The sequence below is a fragment of the Myotis davidii genome, unplaced genomic scaffold, assembly GCF_000327345.1.
Source record: "Myotis davidii unplaced genomic scaffold, ASM32734v1 scaffold243, whole genome shotgun sequence".
Taxonomy (NCBI): Eukaryota; Metazoa; Chordata; class Mammalia; order Chiroptera; family Vespertilionidae; genus Myotis; species Myotis davidii.
In genome coordinates, this window is record NW_006295183.1 from 1,848,085 (window position 1) to 1,869,547 (window position 21,463).

Genomic DNA, 21,463 nt, shown 5'->3' on the forward strand with positions numbered 1-21,463 from the left:
AAGGGTCCCAGGTTCGATTCCAGTCAAGGGCATGTACCTTAGTTGCGGGCGCATCCCCAGTAGGGGGTGTGCAGGAGGCAGCTGATCGATGTTTCTCTCTCATCCATATTTCTAACTCTCTATCCCTCTCCCTTCCTCTCTGTAAAAGATCAATAAAATATATTTAAAATAAAATAAAAATCGATTTAAGAGAGAGAGAGGAGAGGGAGAGAGACCGAGAGAAATGTCATTGTGAAAGTGCAACGTCGATCTGTTGGTTGTCTCCCGTTTGCATCTCTTCCTTCTGGGCTTCCTGGAAGCACCCCCCAAACAAACCACGTGCACCCCAATCCCAGGTTCTGCTTCTGGGGAAACCCAGAAACTACGGCAAGGCCTGAAATGCTCCCAACCAGAAAAAAAGTGACATCCCGGCAGGAGGAACCCTCTAAAAGGGAAGAAAGCTCCCGGAGATCATCAGAACAAGACGTTTTTACACTTTGCTTCTCTTCCCAAAGGGGGAACTGGATCCTCTGTTTTCAAAACAGTTTTCATGTAGATAAGTGCCAAGAATGGTGCCTGGCACACAGGAAGTTGAACGTCGTATAGAAAGAATTTTTTAAAAATATATTTTATTGATTTTTTACAGAGAGGAAGGGAGAGAGATAGAGAGTCAGAAACATCGATGAGAGAGAAACATCGATCAGCTGCCTCCTGCACATCTCCTACTAGGGATGTGCCCGCAACCCAGGTACATGCCCTTGATCGGAATCGAACCTGGGACCTTTCAGTCCGCAGGCCGACGCTCTATCCACTGAGCCAAACCGGTTTCGGTGGTACTGTGTAGTCTTGACCCCCCCCATTTAGGCACCCAGGGAGGTGAAGTTGGCAGTCCTATCTCATTGGGGCTCAGGGTGGGGACTGGCTCAGGGCTATCCTGTGGGCTGGAGGCAGGACTGACCTGGATCCCTGGCCTCTCCCTCCCTGGAGCAGCCCCCTCCCTGCCCCCTCCCGCCCCCGGGCACTGACCTGTGATGGTGAGGATGCAGAGGAAGATAGCGACCAGCACGGGGATGATGTTGTAGCCCTGATAGAGTTTCCCGTTGCAGAAGGTGGCCTCGCCATGCTCGTTGCACTTGCACACCGTCACGGTCAGCGTGCTGGTGCCGGTGAGGCTCGGCCTCCCGTTGTCCGAGATGAGCACAGGCAGGTGGTGGACCTTGGTATGCTCCCGGTCAAACTGCCCGTACTTGACGGTGATGTTGGCCGTGTTATCTGGAAGCACAACAGGGCCTCAGAGTCAGGCTGTGCTGCTGGGAGTGCCTGTCCCCTTGTCCGCCCTGACAGTGTAGTTTGTCTCCTCCTGGGAGTCCTCCTGGATTGGGCCCGCCCATGTGCCACCTGGAGCGCCTCTGTGTTCTTTGCATCCCCTGCCTTATCTTTCAGCCTTTTGTTCTTCCAGAGGGGGGATATTTTGGGCAGCTCCTTGGACGTATCTTCTAAGACTGGCTTGGCCAGGATGTAAAATCCCTGTTTTCTCTTTCTGTGGGCATCTGATATGCCTGATCCCTTCCTCCCTAACTCCACTCTAATGATAAGCAACTCTCTTTCAGCTCAGTTAATGAATGTATTGTTTTAAGCTCTGACAGATAATAATCGGGGAAATAAGATTTTAAAAAGCCTTTTACATCGGGCCAACTTCTGAGACTCTTTCTGTTATCCCTGCAAATTGGCTAGAAAGTAAAAACAGTGCTTACGTTTCTGCCTGGGCGTGCTGAGGGAATGATTACATATGGACTTGAGGATATCTGGGGCAGGCTGGGCCTGGGGCGGGGCTTAGGCCCGAATTTGACTTTCCCTCCCAGCTCCAATCAACGGTGTCCTGTGTAGAACTCCCCAGGGAGCGTTTTAAACCTGCAGGCGTTCAGACCTCACCCCTTCCCAGCCACCTCCTTTCCTTGCGTCCCTATCCCCCTTCCATGGCTGACTCTGAGGCTTTGGGCAGAGGCCAGATAATCATCCCCTTGTAGGCTTCCTGGGAGGTCATGATACTGATGGTCTGGGGAGGGCACAAGATTTGGAGTGGATATTTGGCCACTGTGTAGGGTTGGTCCATGCAGCAAGCCAGCCAAAAGTAAAGGAGGCCATATTTTAGATTTCAAAGGAAAGCCAGTTCATTTCATTATTAAGTAGCCTTGTCTGTTATACTTGAGTAGCCAATGACACTATGGGAGAAATGAGCGCTTTCTCACTATTCCCATTTAATGCTGTAGCAGGACCCTCACGCTCAGTGAATCCAAGACCAACAAGCTTGCCTCCTGGCCGCACGTGGGGGCTCCTTGGGGTAGCACTGAAGCTTCCCACCCGCTTGCAGACCTCTCTGAGGTGGGATTGAGGTGGACCTTGGGATGGGGTGATGGGTATTTTGGCCACATTAGTTACTACTAAAGACAGCTGAACGCTGAGTGGTCCGTCACTGACTGTCAACACGTCATGGCCACCTTCCCTGCCCCCCAGGAGGTAGTGGCCGATCCTCTGGGTCTGCCCCCGCTCTCAGAGACCCCTTCTCCCGACCTTCCTCATCCTGACCTTGCAGTGGCTGTGTCCTTACAGGGATCCTCACCAACCACAGTTTTGCCAATCAGGGACAGGCAGGAATTCCACCCCATGCTGGGTGATGGATTGCTCTAGTGAGATTTAAGGGGGATTTTTATTTTTTTTCTGAGGAAGCTGCTGAAGCTACGGAAACCTGTCTACCAGTGACCAGAGTGCAATCAACTCAGCGTGATCTCACTCCTGAGCGCTTACTCATTGGAAGCTCTGATTGGCTACTACTGACATCATAGGACTCTCTGGGCTGTGATTGGCGGACCAGATCCTATCCCAGGCCTGGGGCGGTAAGTAGTTATTGTAATTGAATTAAGACCAAGTTTTCTGATTCCTTGGCATTTCGAATTTCACATATCCAGTTTTGACTTTTTGGAAGTGACCTCAAAGTTCCATGTCATAGCGTAATTTGTAATTATGCGGAGCTCAGAGATTGTGTGTGAGAAGGAATCCCTTGGCTAGTTTGGGAACCGAACTGACTGTCTGGACCCATATCTATTCTGTACGCCTCGTCTCTTTTGGGAAATAGCAGGCTATGCGGACTGGACAGTTTGGCCAGGGCACCTCTGACCATTGTATAGGCCAATGAGGTATTTGGCAGAAGATGTACAAAATATGCCATGAAATGAAAACCTTAATGAGGCCTTGCCCCCAGTTTGTTGGCTTGAGCCTTGACCCTGGTGCTTTAAGACTCAAATAACCTCCCTCCTGACCCTCCTAAGAGCCAGGCTAACTACTTTGATGTGGACGTACCGTGATTATCCGTGAGGGTGAAGTTGCTGTCCTGGGTGTTCAGGGAGAATTTGAACTTCACATTTTTTGGCGTTATATCCGCGTCTGTTGCCAAGATTTGCACCACCAGCTGGAGTGTGGAAGATAGGGGTGGTCAGTGATGATGTTGGGCTTGTCTGGAGTTCAGTGATGGAGACTTTGGGTTTAGACCTGACCCTGGCTGCCTCCCACCTGCAACACTGACTTAAATGACCTCCGCAAAGATACTCTTTGTACCAGCCCCCTCCCCGCCAATCTGTTCTCCGCGTATTTCTCTGAGCCTCAGTTTCTTCACCTATACAGTGGGGACAATGTCCCCTTTCCTCAAGGCTGTTGTGCAGGTCACATTAAGCAACTGACTGTGGGTGGGAGGTGCTGCTCTGAAGCCTGTCCCAGGTGGGCACCGCCTTGTCCTCCCACCCGAGCCAGACTCACCGTGCCCTTCTCAGCATTCTCGCACACTGTGGGCTCGTAGGGCTTGGCAAACTTTGGGGGGTTGTCGTTCACATCCAGAACTTCGATGTGGACCTGGACGATGGATTCTTTGCCCGTGGGGTTCCCTGTAGGGGGAAAGGACTTGTCACTGCAACGGGCTCCGCTGATGTGTGGATGGGGGCTCCTGGAGGGGGGCCCTTCTCATAGGAAGAGGGGGCCATGGAAGAGAGAGGCCAGGGAAGGTATTCTGGATGAAATGAGTGGAAGAGGTGGGGGGCGGGGCAAGCTTCATGCACAAGGATGCTTCCTAAAGAAGTACTTGTAAGAATGAAAAGGTAATCTCAGGGAATTTAAAAAGCTTTTCATAAAATTGAGTTAAGTCATCACCAAACTAATCTAAGGATTTAATTAAGTAATTAAATTAATTTAAACAAGTATAATTTATTAAATTAAATTACTTAATTAGAAAATGATTTAAAAGGTAAACAATGTAAGTGAGATTGGGTCAATAAATTATACCACTTTACAAGAATGAAATATCTGGCCATTTATAATGCCCATGTAAATTACATTTTCAAAATGTAATTTAAAAAACGACGGGTTAGAACCATGAGAAAATGGTTCTGAAATAAGGTTAAGTAAAAATGCAGGATAAGAGTTGATACAAATATTATAAACTTCTGTAAAAAATATGTATAGAGAAAGGACCACAGAAGGTACACTAAAGTGCTAACAGTAGTGGTCTCTGTATGCTAGGATTACGGGGGAACATTTCTTCTCCTAGTTTGTATTTTCAGTATTTTAAAAGAAACAGCAAATAACTTTTAAAATTTAAATTACTTTCAAAATCTAAAAAGTGTATGACTGTAATTAGATGGGGAAGAAAGGGCTAAAGATGGATCTGAAGACACAGGAGTCATTACAGTTGGCCTGGCTGTCATATTGGGGGTGTGAGTAGCACGGGGGGGCCTTGGCTAAGTCCCACTTTCGCCCCCTCTCTGGGCGGGGGAAGAGGGGGAGGTGGTCTCCTGGGTGAGGCGGGATGTTAATCTTTCTCTGCAGGGCAGTGTGATTTTCTCATAGAGGCCAAGGGTGCAAAACTCCAACTCTTGCCTTTCCCTTTGGCGCATGTGACACCAATTTCTGGAGAACCTAACCATCTTGGAGTTAGAACCTGCCGCAGATTTTGAATTCAACCCCCTAACTGGGACATAGCGAGCCCCAGACAGCCTTTTCCCAAATCCATGATCATAAGAATCATGTGGCGCTTGTCCAATGCATGGTTCTTGGCCCCGTTTCTGGCTCACTGGACCTGAACCTCCAGGGAGGGGTCTGAAAAGCTCTATGTTAAGAGGTGCCCCAGGCGATTCTTGTCACGGGGACAGGGCTTCATACACCGTACTGCGCATGGGATTCTGTTTCCGTCTGGGGTTGGGGCACTTGGCCCTGATAACAAGGTCTCAGGGGATATGATGCTTGCTGGTCCTTCCGCCCTCGGGGATGAAGGCTGCCTGCAGCCCAGCCAAGTGGTGCTTCAGTGGGAGCTCAGAAACCGCCAGAGACCCACCGTGACAGTTGATGCAACTGCGAATGAAGGAAGGAAAGGAGAAAAGCCCCGATGGCCTGGCAGATGGGGTCACTCACCTCTGGAATCCAGCTCCTTGGCCTCCACAGTCAGGTTATACCACGGAGTGACTTCTCTGTCTACTTCTTTCTCGTTGTAAATATTCCCCTGCTTGCTTATTTGGAAGAACTGGCCCTTGTCGCTGGTCCTGCGGATGAAGTATCTGCCGGGGGAGAGAGAATTGTGGCTTTCTATTGCTCTTTTCTGAGTTCACTTCCCTAGGATGACAGACGAGGCCCTTTAGGATCTGTCCCTTGCATCCTCCTCCGTCCTCTTCTCACTGCCCATTGCACCCCACCACCCAGAGGGGTGCAGAGAAGCGAGGTGATCCCTTTGATCTTAGCGCTGTTGTCATCTCTGATGTGAGGGTGGTGCCTGACACTCCATCAACAGTGCTCTCAGAGCTGAGACAGGTGCACTTTCATCACCTACCCGATAGCTGGGATTGTGCTTGTGATGAATGAAAAGATAGTTGGGCAGGAGCCAGGAAGAAATTAAAAAAATAAAAGGAGCTGTAAGAGATAAGTGAGTGAAAGACAATTAAATCTGTGAAGTAAAACTGTGAACAGTTCTTCCAGAAATCATAAACAAAGGAATGAACAGGTGAAAAGAGAAAAGAAAACTATAATTATAATAATTATTTGCCTCTACTGAAGAAACTTCCAGAGCAAATGGAACAGAAGAAATAACAAAAGATATAACGAAAGGAAACTTTCCTGATCTGAAGAAAGGCCTGAATCTAGAGATTAAAAGAGGCCATTGATATGAGGCATGGTTTTAAAAGGGGATCAGTATTTAGGTATATCCTGATGGCACTTTTGAATTTTAAGTCTATACAAAGAAACTGAAGAATCCAGTCAGGAAAAAAAAAAGCATTTTTATAAAGAGCAACCAGAGTCACCCCAGAAAGTCCCCATAAATTAAATGCTAGAACACGTTGATAGTAGTTTTGGAGCGAAGTGTCTATAATCTGAGCATTAGACAAGCACATCTGGATGTTATGAACATAAGAAGGCAAAACAAAACAAAACAAAACAAACTGTGGTATTCTTGAGAGATGCAAGAAATCAGGAATGAAAGCTCTCATCCACAAAGATAGGTCCTGAAAAAAATTTTTTTTTTTAAACTTCATCTAATTGAAAAATGTCTCAATATAAAGCAAAAACTTGGGAGGAATTAAAATGAAACTATTGATTTATTATTATATATAAAAAAGCAATGGTGTTGTGTGTGTGTGTGTGTGTGCTTGAGAGAGAGAGAGAGAGAGAGAGAGAGAGAGAGAGAGATTGATTTTTAACTAGAAAATGTAGGTCCTGGGAAACATTTATAATTTTATAGATGGGAGTAAATTTCACTGATAAAAGTAAAAATGAATGTACTGTACCCAAATATCTTGGAGAAAACAACATAGATGGGGGAAAAGAACCCCCCCCCCCATGAAGTTTGAGAAATGGGAAATGTAAAACAAGATACAAAAATAAAATTAAACATGTCACTTATGATGAAAAATATAAATAGGTTACACACAAGTATCCCAGTTTAGATGAAAAAGCAGAGTCAACTGCATTGTATTTTTGGAAGACAACTTAATGCCAAATGACCTAGCAAAGTTAAGAGTCAAGTTTGGAAAATATATATCAGGCAAACACGAATAACATGAACATAGGACTGGCGAACTTAACATCAGGCTACGTGGAGTTGAAGGCAAAATGTTTAGGCGGAACAAACTGGGTAAGGTCGTAGGATAAAAGAAGTTGTAGGGAAGGTAAATAGTTATCAACTATTAGAAACACTAAAAGACATCAAGCAAAAGTGTCAAGGAAAAAAATGAACACAGATACCATTATATTACATCACGGAACAAGTTAAAGCAAAAACACAAAATACCCTACCCCTGGTAAGTGAAAAGAAAAAAGCCAATCTTAAATTAACCCTTGGGTCAGTGAAGAAGAAAAGCGATCATCACAGACTATGTAGAGTAGAATAGCCATGAGAGCAGTAGCCCGGGAACGTAGATGTGGCCAGAAAGGAGGGACATGTTTGTCCTTAAAGAAGACCACGATAACATAGAAACATTAACTCCCCCACATTGATATGTAAACACGATTCTCATTAGAATTCCAATGGGTTTTAAAAAACTGGGTAAAGAATTTAAAAATTCACAAGAAAGACTGTTTTAGGGTGCATAGAAAGTATGTAAGGTAAAACGCAAGGAGGGAGGGCCTTACCCTCTATACACCAAGTTTCAGTGTAAAGCTGCTACAATAAAACAGGATGGCTTTTCCAGAGAATAGATAGAATAGAGGATTCAGAAATAGATTTGGATGCAGACAGGAGCCTAGTATATAAAGAGGGTCAGGAAACCAGGAGTTTACTTATTTGGTGCTGGTACAATCGGCTAACCCTCGGGAATAACATGAGATTGTATTAAATTCATACGCACTATCAAATATTAAGTGGCTCTAGAAAGTACGAGTTAGAACTACATCTTTTGTCCCGGGGGTAGAAGAGAGGAGTCTAGTTGAGACAGAAGAACAAGTAGTGATGAAGTGGGCGTGGCATGATAAAAAATAAATAAAACAATAAAAAACCCAAACCGGACAAGCAAACAACAAACCTGCTGTTAACGCATCTCGCCGTTTGCCATGAAGAAAGGCGTGATAGGACCCCATCAAACACGAGTTTGGTGAACAGGTGTTATCTGGGAGTGGGGGGCTGCTGATGTTTCTTTATCCATCTCTGTGTCATTTCTCTGTGAAATGAGCACTTTTCCCTCTTGTGTTTTGGGAAGACAGATTTAATAAAGCGTGTTGAGTGCAGAGAATTTACATATGTTGTCTGGTTGGTTGCCCTCTCGACCGCCAGGTCTCCCTCGATGGGGCCTGGGGGAGCCAGACCTGGGGGAGCTGGGGTCCAGAGAACAGGCCCTTCAAGGCTGAGCGGCTCTGGTGGCTGTCTAGGTGGTGCTCAAGCAGGACACGGTCCCAGAGGGTGGAAGAGAGGGCCACGTGGGCCGGTGGGAGAGCTTGGCTGCTAGTCCTGACTCTGCGTTTCCCACGTACGCGTGGGGAGGTTTTCCCTTTGGGCCTGGGCTCAGTCCAGCAGCCAGAAGGACCTCAGGCCAGGACTGTCATGACCACCCCCTTCCTCACCCCCTCCTCACCCAATGCTCCTCCGCGCGGCGTCGGGGTCCACGGCCTGCACGGAGCCGATGAGAGGTTTCTTCAGGTTCTCCTGCAGCTGGAAGTGGTAGAAGGGCTTCTGGAAGACGGGGGGCTCGTCCACGTCGGTGACATGGATGGTGACCCGGGCCTTGTTTTTGGCGGAGACGCTGCTTGAGTAGCGGAGGTTGATGGTCGGGTCCGTGGCCTCGATGGTGAAGCTGTATTGCTGGATGCGTTCGTAGTCCAGGGGCTGTGGAGGGAAGAGGATGGTGAGCCCCTGTTTAGAGACCCGCATGTGGCGTGTGATCTTGCCAGCACTCCTGCGAGGTAGTTCCGGGATGATACCCATTTTACAGATGAGGGGCTGGAGGCCTGGAGAAGTGATATTTCCCAGGCCATCAAGGGGAGTGACTGGGCCTGGCTTCCACTCAGCTGCTTCCTTGCTCCACCCTCAAGCCTGGCTCTATGCCTGGCCCTGTTCCAAATCCTGGGGACACACAGCGACCAGCCCCAGTCCTGCTCTCGAGGGGATCAAAGATTAGTGGTTCTAACCACAGCTCCTCAAGGACGAGTCTTTTCTTATGTTTTTGGTCAAGAATCTTCTCCTGCCCTTGCCTGCTTAGTACTCTCCTACTCACCCCTCCAGAAGCCGATTCTTCTTCCTCCTTTTCTCCTGTCACTGCTGCCGGGGCTTCCTGGGATCCCCTCCCACATAAACTGTTTACACCAAATCCTTGCCTCACGGTCTGCTTCAGGCATGATCCAGCCTAAGGCACCGCCGATCCTTCTCTCCTCGCTACGCCGTCCCAGTGGCCGTGAGCACATGGCTAGCTCCAAGCTGACCAGAGTGCATCTCTGATGGCCTCTGACCTGCTAGCCGCCCTGGGTGAGTTCTGGAGATGCTGGGAGCCCCCAAGTTTTTGGTTAAGAATCTTCTCCTGCCCTTGCCTGCTTAGTACTCTCCTACTCACCCCTCCAGAAGCCGATTCTTCTTCCTCCTTTTCTCCTGTCACTGCTGCCGGGGCTTCCTGGGATCCCCTCCCACATAAACTGTTTACACCAAATCCTTGCCTCACGGTCTGCTTCAGGCATGATCCAGCCTAAGGCACCGCCGATCCTTCTCTCCTCGCTACGCCGTCCCAGTGGCCGTGAGCACATGGCTAGCTCCAAGCTGACCAGAGTGCATCTCTGATGGCCTCTGACCTGCTAGCCGCCCTGGGTGAGTTCTGGAGATGCTGGGAGCCCCCAACCCCACATCTGTCCCCATCGCCCCCGGCCTGCAAACCTTTGTGGGCTTGATGATGCCCTCGTTGTGGGCGGGGTCCGTCTGGATGGTGAAGGTGTCCCTGAACTCTCCCTGCACGATGCTGTACTTGGTCATCCGGTGCTGGGGTTCGTCTGGGTCCTCAACAAAGAGAGAGCCCAGGGGGCTGCCCACACGGATGTCTTCAGGCACCGTAAAGACGTAGTTGGCTGATGCAAATAGGGCGCCCCAGAAGGCATCGGGTTAATGAGATCCACAAGGCAATTGTCCCTCCTAATCCCCTAATATATTCTGATATGGGAAATGGGCATGGGAAGATAATAATAATCCTATATAATAAAAGCCTAATATGCTAAGTGTCTGACCATTCATTCGACTGTTCGACCAGTCGCTATGACGCGCACTGACCATCAGGGGGCAGGTGCTCCAACCAGTAGGTTAGCTTGCTGCTGGGGTCTGGCTGATTGGGACTGGGTAAGATAAGTGAGACATGCCCTGGAGCCCTCCTGCGGTCCCTGCCCCTAGTTAATAATAATAATGCCACTGGAATTTTCAGTGTCAAGGCAAAATAGTTCTCCTCTATCTGTCCATCCATCCATCCAACTAGTTATTAAGCACCTACTGTATGCCAGGCACTTTGCTAGGGGAGTTATGCATTGACAAGAGGGACAAGGAGGCAAGTCCCGCCTTCCGGGAGCTTAAGCCTTGCACAGTGAGGCCACTTCAGGAAAACTGGCCTGTCCGTGGGGAGGCCGAGCCTCCGGCTTTGCCTCAGTATTAGAGGGTTCACGTGAAGAGCCATCGCCTTCCTCCTCACCCTCCCCCCCCCCCCAGGGCCTGTGGGAAGCTCCTGTCAGACATTTTTGGGGAGAATCAGCCTGTGGCTGGGCTCAGTGTTCTGAGTCAGGGGCCGTAGGACAGCCTTGGGAATGTGCGCAGGGATGGGGAGCAGGGCCCCTCCTTCGCCAGAGTGACGTCCCTGAACCCTAGGCCCACCCTGGGGCGGGGTGAGGGGTCGAGCCCCAGGTCACCGCGTCTGGAGCATTCCGCCTGCTGCCCTGCCCAGGGTCCCAGGGGAGGGGCTCACTCTGGGTGAAGATGGGGAAGTTGTCGTTGATGTCCTCCAGGGTGATCAGCACGGTGGTCGTGCCGGAGTCGCCTCGGAGGCCCTGGACGTCTTGGGCTTCCACCACGACCTCGTACTTGGCCTGCGTTTCTCGGTCCAGGTTGTTGACTTTGGTGAAGACGAGTCCTGCAGAAAGGGTCCCAGCAGGAGCCATGTTACCTGGGGAGCTCGGAGAAAATGCTGGTGCCCAGGCCTTCTCCAGAGGGCCCCCTGACTGTCAAGCGCCCAGGGCATTCTAGTGTGCAGCCAGGGCTGGGGGACACTGGCCAACCACCCCCTGCCGCCACCCCTGCACTTCGAGGCCAGAGCTGCCCAAACAGTTTGGTCCAATATTAGCCTTGGCTGCCTGAGGCCCCCTCTCGGCTCAGCGTAGAGGAGGGCTGTGCTGGATCCGTGTGCCCACCGTGGCGCCCCGCAGGGAGGGTGTGTCTGCTGTGTATTTGCCATCCCTTCAGACCTATCCTGCTCTAAAGACTCAGTCCATACAGGTTTTTTTTTAAGTCCTCAGCCGAGGGTATATTTTACATTGATTTCCAGAGAGAGTGGAAGGGAGGGAGGTGGGGGTAGAGAGAGAAACATCAACAGGAGAGCGACACATTGATTGGCTGCCTCCTGCATGCTGGGGCTGGGGAACCTGCAGCAAACCTGCAACCAAGGTACGTGCCCTTGACCAGAAATCAAACCTACAACCCTTCGGTCCGAGAGCTGATGTTCTAACCACTGAGCAGCTGGCCAGGGCAGTCCTTACAGTTCTTAAAGCCACACTGAGTGTATAATTACAATGGGCCATGTGCTCTCTATTTATCATATCAAACTTAAACTTCACAACCACCGTGCAGGACGAATAGAAGCATCCCATTCTGGGGTGTGGGAACTAGGGCTCACAGAGGTTACTGGACTTGCCTGAGGTCTTTAGAGAAGGCGAGTGGGAGAGCTGGGCCTGGCAGCCAGGTGTGTCTGAACCTGCACCCAGAGCTGTAACCAGCTTCCACTCCTGCCTCCTGTGTCCACGCGTGGGTCCTGATTTTGTTTCCTGGACTGGAGTCCGTGCCTTGGGCACCTGTCTGCTTCCTTCTGCCCTCACCAGCCACCTTGTCTTACCATGGGATACCAACCACCTCCTTAGCACAGTGTGGCCCAGTGGACAGTGACCCCTGTCAGACTGGGCTTCCCTCAGCACCCACACCTGGAATGTCTGCCCCCCTCAACGCCCCCCGAGCCAGAGGAGGGTCAGTCTCACAGACCAGAGTTAGAAATGCCAAAGTATTCGTCTCCCTTCAGGATGTGGTACATGACGGTGGTGTGCTCTGCCACGGTGGGGTCATCTGCATCCACTGCTGTCAGTTGGAAGACGGAGGTTCCTGTGGAGAGAGAGTCCAGGGGTTGCAGCCTTGTGACTGCCAGCCCCACCCCGTTCCCAGCTGGGTGTCCCCTGAACCCACCTCCCCCAGGGCCCCAGGGAGAAAAGGCTGTGTTATTTCCTGAGGAGCCTGCATGGGGGCAAAGTGCTGGCAGCAGGGGAGGCCCAGCCTGATCGGCCTCGAAGGGGGCAGAGAGAGCAGGCGGCTTCCATTTACGGGAGAGGGAGGAAGGGGCGCGTGGTTGGGGTCATGAGGACGAACCTAGGAGAGTGAGGGGTGCTTCTTTCCTGCCCTGGAAAGTGAAACAAGGGCATGGGAAGAGACCCCCACAGGGGTGGAGGTTACAGCTCTTTCCCCTTGAATACCAGGACCCCCCTCCTTAATAGGAAGGTCTGGTCCCAGGGCCTTGGCCGGGGCTCCTGGACTAAGGGAGGGAAGGGAACCCTTTTCAGGCACCTCCTGGAAGCTTGGGGTGGAACTGAATGAATAGTAATCTCTGGAGGCCTGTGGTCCAGGCTGGTGACACACCTTGAAGTGAGGGCCCCAGTCCTCGCCCCTCTACTCCTGCATGGATCCCAGACAGGACTTGTCTGGCCTTGGTGGCACAGCTGGCATTATTCATGTGCAAAAGCTATGCTCTTGTGTCAGTCCTGAGAGTCAGAGAGTGGGTGGGGTTTGCTCGGAAAAGTAATCAGACATGTGTGCCTCTGGTGGTGAAGGCTCAGTCCCTGATCAGGATCAGGGCTCAGTCTGTGACTAGGGTCAGGGTTCAGTCCATGATCAGGATCAGGGCTCAGTCTATGGCTAGGGTCAGGGTTCAGTCCCTGATCAGGATCAGGGCTCAGTCTATGGCTAGGGTCAGAGTTCAGTCTGTGAGCAGGATCAGGGCTCAGTCCATGATCAGGATTAGGACTCAGTCTATGTCTAGGGTCAGGGTTCAGTCTATGGCTAGGGTCAGGGTTCAGTCTGTGATCAGGATCAGGGCTCAGTCTATGGCTGGGGTCATTACAATCATTGCCCTAAACTCACTGAATCCTAGCCTCAGACATTGAGGTTGTTGATGGAGCGGTGCCTCCAGGCTGGGGATGGGGGAGGAAGAGGAGAGAGGGACAGACTGAGCACATACCCGCAGCTGACATCTCGGACACAGATGCGTTGAAAAATGGGTGAGTGAACACAGGCCAGTTGTCGTTCACGTCGTAAACTTTGATGAGGAAGTATGAGCAGGATCAGGGCTCAGTCTGCGAGCAGGATCAGGGCTCAGTCCATGATCAGGATTAGGACTCAGTCTATGTCTAGGGTCAGGGTTCAGTCTATGGCTAGGGTCAGGGTTCAGTCTGTGATCAGGATCAGGGCTCAGTCTATGGCTGGGGTCATTACAATCATTGCCCTAAACTCACTGAATCCTAGCCTCAGACATTGAGGTTGTTGATGGAGCGGTGCCTCCAGGCTGGGGATGGGGGAGGAAGAGGAGAGAGGGACAGACTGAGCACATACCCGCAGCTGACATCTCGGACACAGATGCGTTGAAAAACGGGTGAGTGAACACAGGCCAGTTGTCATTCACGTCGTAAACTTTGATGAGGAAGTTGGAAGGAGGCTCCAGCTCCTTGTTGGTGTTCTTGTCCACTATGAGGGCAGTGAGGTGGTACTGGGAGGTCTTCTCCCTGTCCAGCCTCTCAAAGGCAAACACGTCCCCCGTGACCTCATTGACCCGGAAGATCTTGTCTGCCGCCTCTCCTCGCAGCACGTACTTGGTGTTCTTGCGGTTCTCACTCGATATGATCTAGGAAAGAAGAGGTGCTCTGAGCTGGGAATGGGCAGCGGTGGCTGTGTGCGCATGTGCGCGTGCACATGTGAGTATGCAAGTTCCTGTGTGCATGTATGTGTGTGTATGTACACACATGCATGTTTGTGCACATGTGTGTATGTGTGGTACTGGCCGGGGATCCAAATGGGACACTGCAATTTAAAAAAATTAAAGTATAGTTGACATACTGTATCATGTTAGTTTCAGGAGTACAACACAGTGATTCGACATTTGTATTCCTTATAATGTGACCACCATGATAAGGATGATAACCATCTGTCACCGTGCAAAGTTATGATGACAATATTGACTATTTTCCTTGTGCTGTACAGTACATTCTCATAGGTACTTCATTATTTATTTACTAGAGGCCCAGTGAACGAATTTGTGCACAGGTGGGGTCCAGCCGGCCTGGCCCCAATGGGGACAGATCAGGACCTGTTGGGAGGAGGAGGAGGTGGGGGAGGTTGGCTGGCCAGCCCCAACCCTGATTGGTGTGTGTGTGGGGGGGCTGATTGGGGATAGAGCTGTCTGGGGGAGGGGCCGAGCCTTCACCTTCCCCATTGGCCCACGGCCTCTCCCCCCAGGGGGTGGTCGATGGGGGGTGGGGGGGCCAACGGTCTGGGGGAAGGGCCATGGGCGATTGGCCACCGCCCTCTGATAAGGCTGGTTTGCTGGCCACAGTGGGCGTCACAGTGACCGGTGGTTCTGGTTGTTATGGTGTTCCGGTTGCTGGCTTTTTATATACATAGGTAACTGGAAGTTTGTACCTCTTAGTCCCCTTCCCCCTTTTCATTCATTCCTCCACCGCCCTCCCCTTTGGCAGCCATCAGTTTGTTCTCTGTATCTATGAGTTTTTCTTCTGGTTTGGTTAGTCTGATTTTTTTTTAGATTTCACATGTAAGTCTTTCTCTGACTTATTTCACTGAGCATACTAGCCTCAAAGTCCTTGCATGTTGTTGCAAATGGCAAGATTTTGTTCTTTGTTATTGGTGACTAACATTCCATTGTATATATGTACCACATCTTCTTTATCCATTCATCTTGCGATGGATACGTGGGTCGCTCACTGATGAACAGTGAGGCTCTCACCGGTGGCCTGAAGGGACGGTCGGGGGCCCTGTATGGGTTGCTCAGGGTTAGGGATACAAGGGTAGTTCCAAACTTGGTTCCGATCGGTGTGCTGGGATCCACGTGGTTAGGGTAGTGAGGGGGAGTGAGTCAGCTTTGATCTGTTCTGTTAGCACTCCGTGTGAGAGTTCATTGGAACGTACCCTTCCTCCGACAGAGGGTGCTCGTACTTCCTGCTCCCAACTTCCTTTATTACTGACATCTCACACTAGTCTGGTACTTTCGTTATAATTAATGGACCGATACTGTTACGTTATCATTGACCCAAGTACGCAGTTTATGCAGATTTTTAAAGTTTTTACTGGATGCCCCTTTTTTGTTCTTGGATCCCATCCAGGGCACCACATGACATCCAGTCATCAGGTTTCTGTCCGCTCCTCTGGGCTGTGACAGTTTCTCAGACTTTCAGTGTTTCTGATGATGACCCTGCCCGTTTAGAGATGCCCGGGTGTAGGATGTCCTTCTGTTGGAATTTGTCTGACGTTTTCCCCATAATCAGGCTGAGGGTATAGATTGTGGGGAGCCCTCCTCTTTAACCCCTTCCCCAACAATTTTTTTGTTAAAAACGTTTCTTTTTCAGACTAATTTTTTTATTTTGGTTCTATATAGTATTTTTGATGCTGGTTATGAAAACAGTTTGTAACTCGTCTTCCTATAAACCATATTTTTTTACCATATTTTCTTAGTATACTCATCGACGACTGAAAAAGAACATTTTGTGAAAATGAGTATACACGTTTCTGCCGGGGAAGGGGTTTAAACGTTATCACTGTAGCCCTGGCCAGTGTGGCTCAGTTGGCTGAGCATCGAGGGATCACAGGTTCAATTCCTGTCAGGGCACTTGCCTGGGTTCCAGACTCAATCCCCAGTTAGGGGGACGTGCAGGAGGCAGCCGATCCATGTTTCTCTCTCTCTCCCTCTCCCTTTCTCCCTTTCTCTCTCTCTGTAAAATCAATAAAAACATATAACAAAGAGTCTGTTTATGTAAAATATATATTTTTAAAATGATCAGTATATTTGGACATGCGGTATTAATGCCCAAAGCCACGCTGACCCATGTCTGAGGATTCAGAAGTCTGCCCAGGCCTCATGCCCATTGTCCAACCAGCTCTGTAAACAAAGGCGCTGCGCTCTGGCCTTGGTAAACAGGGACTTCCTTCCCTCGGATGACGTCTTTGGGAGTCAGGAGGTGATCCTAGGGGCCCTGTCCTTGTCCCTCCCATGTACCCTCGCGTCTATCGGGGGTGGGGACTGCATTCGGCTGCTCTGTCCCCCAGCCCAGTTCCAGGTGCCAAGTGAGCGCTGATGGCAGATGACGGCAGGCCTGATGCTCTTCCTGCTGCCGGGGGCCCTTGGGGGAGCCCGCAGAGGCTGCGTGTCGGGCTGTGTGCGACACAGGTGCCGCTGCTCTCGGCTGATTCTCTCTGACTCATCCTGCAGATCTCCTTGGAGCCGGCCACTCTCTTCGCGGCTGACTCATGGCACAATTATCTCATTACAGAGGACGTGGGTGGGTTGGTGATATTTCCCTCTGTGACACAGGATTCACGTCAGGAGCCAGGAGCCTGATGCTTTCGTGCGTTCTCCTAGGGCTGTGTCCTGGGCAAGTGTCTTTTCCCCTTGAGTGGCCGCACCGAGCGATTTAAACGTCCCAGTCCCTTTTGGGACCCTGGGCACAGTCGGCTGGCTGTTGGCGGGGCTGTGGATGGGTTCCCCCCGCTGTTGTGGCGTTTCTGATGGGCGGCCGGACTGCGCCCTCCTCCATCCAGGGTCCTCTCTATAGCCACGGGGCTCCTCCATCAGTGCTGTTTGCGGGGTTCCCTGCCTACTGTCTGCTATCCCTCTAGACTAGGGAAACTGTTTCTGTAAAAGGCCAGACAGTAAATATTTCCAGCTTCGTAGGTCATAGGGTCTTCGTCACAACAACTCAAATATGCCATCGTAGCGTGAAAGCAGCCACGGCGATGTGTAAATCATGTGACTGTCCCCATAAATCTGTATATATGAAGCCGTGTGGTGGGCTGGTTCTGGCAGCCCTTATTTTAGACCACAAGCTGCAGAAGGATGGGGGCCAGGCTATCTTTGCCCACCGTGGCCTCCCCAGAGCCTCGCCCGTGCTTGGCACCCTACTTCCTCTCGTCAGCGCATTGATCTGGTACTTCTGTAGACAGCCATGTTTAGATTCCAAGAAACTGACATGGTGAGGTTTTATGCGCTTGAAAGAAATGCTTTCCTCACTGAATGCTCTCAAAAGACCTACTCCATCTACCTGTCATCGTGTATGAAATCCACCACTAGAGCTATTCGTCTGAATTAGAGTGGTTCTGACATCAGGAACAGTGTGACACAGGAAGGCAGTTCACTGTCAGTCTGAGTTCTAGGAAGGTGACTGGGGTTGAGCATGTTTTAAAGTGGAAGGAGGTGGGGGTTGGAGCCCTGGAGGGCAGGTGTGTGTCAGTCAGGGACCTTGTGGTGGGTGTGCTAGAATCTGGGGAGTGGTGTCAGGTGACAGAAAACTAGGGAGGGATAGACCGAGAGAAAGATTTTTTGGAGAAAGTGCAAAGGCCCAGGCCAGGGTTGGCCAACGATGGCCGGGATGACTAACTTGGACACCAGCACAGTTTTGTAGAAGGCTGCTCAGGTTTTCCAACCTCTCAGATGGGAACATTTTATGGCAGGCTTGGCTGCTTCTGCCCTAAGCCCTGAACTGGTCATCTCTGCCTGTGCCTGGGGTGGCACTTCTACCAGGGATATTTGGTCCATAGACTAAGGTCTGGGAGAAAATACACCATAGCATTCACCATCATTTCCACCACAGCCACATCACTAACAACACATCACCACTACCACCATCACTCTCCTGGCCACTATTACTACCACCACCATCAACAACTTCCTCTTCCCCCCCACCACCACCACCAACACCAACACCAACACCATGACCTTCCTCTTTACCATCACCATCATCACTACCCCAACCACCACCACATCACTGCCACCATCACCATCACCAACTTCCCCTTCATCATCACCATTATCACCATTATCATCACTTCCACCACCACCACCATCACCTTCCTCTTCCCCATCCCTATCATTACCGCCATTACCATCACCACTACTACCACCAACATCATCACCACCATTATCATCATTACCACTATCATCACCACCATCATCACCACATCATCTTTCCCTTCATTATCTCAACCGCCAACACCAATACTTCTACCACCCCCACCATCTCTACCACCAGAACCATTACCCTCATTACACCCCCAACCCTACAACCACCACCTTCACCACCACCGCCCTCACCGTGGGCCACTTGCTGCTCTGGGCCTGAGCCTTACCTTGCCCACATGATGGGGCAGCGAGGTGTTTTTCTCTTCCTCAATGTGCATCTGGTTCCAAATCCAGTGTCTCTTCTGGCGCTGGTGGGTGGGTAGCCTGCTGGGAGTGTCCAGTTGGGCAGGGTGAGTGCCTGTGGCAGCTGCCATCAGCAGGCCTAGACAGGTGCCCACTGTGGCCAGCAGTATCAGGGGCAAATGCATCTTCCCAGGAGGCACAGATCTGGGGAAAGAGAGGGGACTCCATCAGGGCTTATGGGTTACTACTCCAGTGAATGAGCAGCTCCCAGGGATAACTGAACTCCCCTGATCTGTTCACTCCTTCATCCTTCACCCTCTGCTGATGCCAGCAGCACCTGGCTCTATTCCTGCCCCAAAGAGCTCCAAGTCTGGGAGGGGAAGATAGACACAGAAATAATTCCTATTAAATGTCACATGTGCTGGTGTGGCAGCAAGCGCAGGCAACAGTCAGCCCCAGAGGAGGGCTGTCGGGAAGGTCTCCTGGAGGAGGGGGTGATGCGGATGCTGATGGTTGCTCCCTAAGCCCTATGCAGTGGGCACCCAGTTACCCTCCTTTTACACCGGGTAAATCACCCTACAAAGAAGTGATGTTCACGTTGGAGCAAGTGGTGGGGCGGACAGTGGAACACAGTTCCAAGCACTTTGTATCATCTCCTTTAATCCTCCCAAGAGCCCTCGAAGTAGGTATAGTTATAACCCTCATGTTAGAGATGAGCTGAGAACAGAGGGGTTTAGTAACACTTCTGAGGTCACTCAGACGGTAAGCAGCAGAGTCTGGATGTGAGCCAAGTCTGTCTGACCCAAAGGTTCATGCTTTTCCTACTGCTCTCTTTTTCGTTTATTTATTTATTTTCAAATTAACAGTTGACCTACAATGTTATATTAGCTTCAGGTTAACAGTGGACGTACCATGTTATATTAGTTTCAGGTTAACAGTGGATGTACCATGTTATGTTAGTTTCAGGTGTCCAACCCCGTGGTTAGACATCTATCTAACTCATGAAGCAGTCACCCCGATAAAACTCCTACCCGTCGGACACCGTACGTAGTAATTATAATATGATCGGCTCTGTTCCCTGTGCTGTACTCTACATCGAGGTGACTATTCTGTAACTACCAATTCATACCGAGAGGCAAAGAAAGACCCAGCCATTCCACGTGTGGGGATTTGAAGAGACCCAGAACACAAAATTGAAAAGACATATGTTCATTGCAGCATTGTTTGCAATAGCCAAGATATAGAAGCAGCCGAAGTGCCCAGCAGATGATTAGATAAAGAAGATGTGGCGCATATAGAAATTGAGTATGACTCAGCCATAAAAAAAGAACGAAATCTCGCCATCTGCAGCAACGTGGATGGAACTACAGGGTATTTATCAGAGTGAAATGCGTCAGACAGGGAAAGACAAATGCTATAGGATTTCACTTCTCTGTGGGATCTAAAAGACAAAATAAACAAGCAGAACAGATGCAGACTCAGATACAGAGTATTTTGACCGTTGACAGGTGAAGGGGGTTTGAGGGGTGAGTAAAGAAAAGGGGGAGGGGGAGCTGAGGTGGGGGCTGATGGTCTGGGCTTGCAAGATTGGCTTCATTATTCTCAGGGCCCAGTGCAAAATTTCAATGCGGGGTTCAAAAGTTATTAAGAATGTCAAGACGAAGATGGGAGAACAGGAGGCCCCCAAGCATAGGGGCCTTTCAAGTGCAGGGCCCCCGCCACTGCCCGGATTGCGTGCCCTTGAAGGCAGCCCTCGGATCAGCCTGCACTGGGATCTGGGGTCGCCCATCGGTGGGGGCCTGGCTCCATCCAGAAGTCCCGGAAGAGAGGCTTCCCCACCGCCCCACGGTGGATGGAGGCTCTGACCTTGGCCGTCACTGACCCCATCGGTCCTCCCTGCTGGGTCCCCTTGTCACTGACCTGCAGCCCCGGGGATGGTTCAGGGCAGGAAGGCGGGTGGGTAGCCGTGGGACCAGGGCTCCTGCCCAGAGAGACGCGGGCTTGCGGGGTGCTGGGGAGGAGGCCTCCTCCAGGGCTGTCCCCTGCAGCGGTCTAGGGGAGAGGCTGGAGTCCGCACATCCCAGGAGATGTCCGAACTCTAGTGACATTTCCTCTGAGACACAGGCGCCAGGCGGGCCTCCGAGAGGGCTGAGGGTGTCTGCTCTGGGCCCGAGTAGCCTCTGGGACTGCTGACCTTAGCATCCAAAGCCCCCACCCGACGCCCATGCCTGGCCTATGAGGAAGTGGCCTGCTGGGGTCGGGCTGGGGCAGAGCAGGCCCCAGAATGCAGTGCCATGTGCCCAGGGGGAGGCCCGCCTGCCTCCGCGTGTCACGTCTCACAGCTCACGTTTCTTAGCCACAAACGAGGCAGGTGACGTGGAAGAGGCCCGGTGCCCTTTGATGTAGGATCTGGAAAGGGCAGCCATTCCAGGCAAGAGGCAGGCAATGAGCAGGGACTGGGGAGGTGGGGAGTCCCGGCCAGGAAGCTGGTCCTGACTCAGGGGAGGTCGCGGGCATGACCCCTGTCCCGCCCTCTCCCCTGGACACAGGCCCGGTGGGTCATTTCCTTCTTTGCCTGGAAAGGAACTACAAGTCTTGGTTCTTTCTTCCTCCCCCAAATGGGAAGTGACTCAAAAGAGAAAAAGTCAGAGAAACAGAATTGAAACTGGGAGAGAGGGAGCGATTTTAGGCCACTGAGCAGGACAGGGTGCAAGCCTTGCTGGGTGTTGAGCCCCCTGGGGCGCTGCAGTGAGAGAGACACAGACAGGAGCTACCCTGGGAGCACACCCTGTAGTGGGAGCACCTGGGAAATAAGTGAATGAGGA

General features: G+C 51.0%; 1 protein-coding gene across 1 annotated transcript in view; it reads right to left on the minus strand.

Annotated features, from left to right (window-relative positions):
- CDH5 (cadherin 5) overlaps positions 1-20,836 on the minus strand; it is a 22,486-nt gene extending 1,650 nt beyond the window's left edge. Inside the window, 11 exon segments of the mRNA XM_006769824.2 lie at positions 1,006-1,251; positions 3,337-3,445; positions 3,790-3,914; positions 5,434-5,576; positions 8,577-8,827; positions 9,863-10,050; positions 10,929-11,093; positions 12,212-12,328; positions 13,826-14,114; positions 18,623-18,842; positions 20,559-20,836. Of these exon segments, the coding sequence (XP_006769887.2) occupies positions 1,006-1,251; positions 3,337-3,445; positions 3,790-3,914; positions 5,434-5,576; positions 8,577-8,827; positions 9,863-10,050; positions 10,929-11,093; positions 12,212-12,328; positions 13,826-14,114; positions 18,623-18,842; positions 20,559-20,746 (2,041 nt within the window). The 5' untranslated portion in view covers positions 20,747-20,836.
- Between the last annotated feature and the right edge of the window lie 627 nt (positions 20,837-21,463).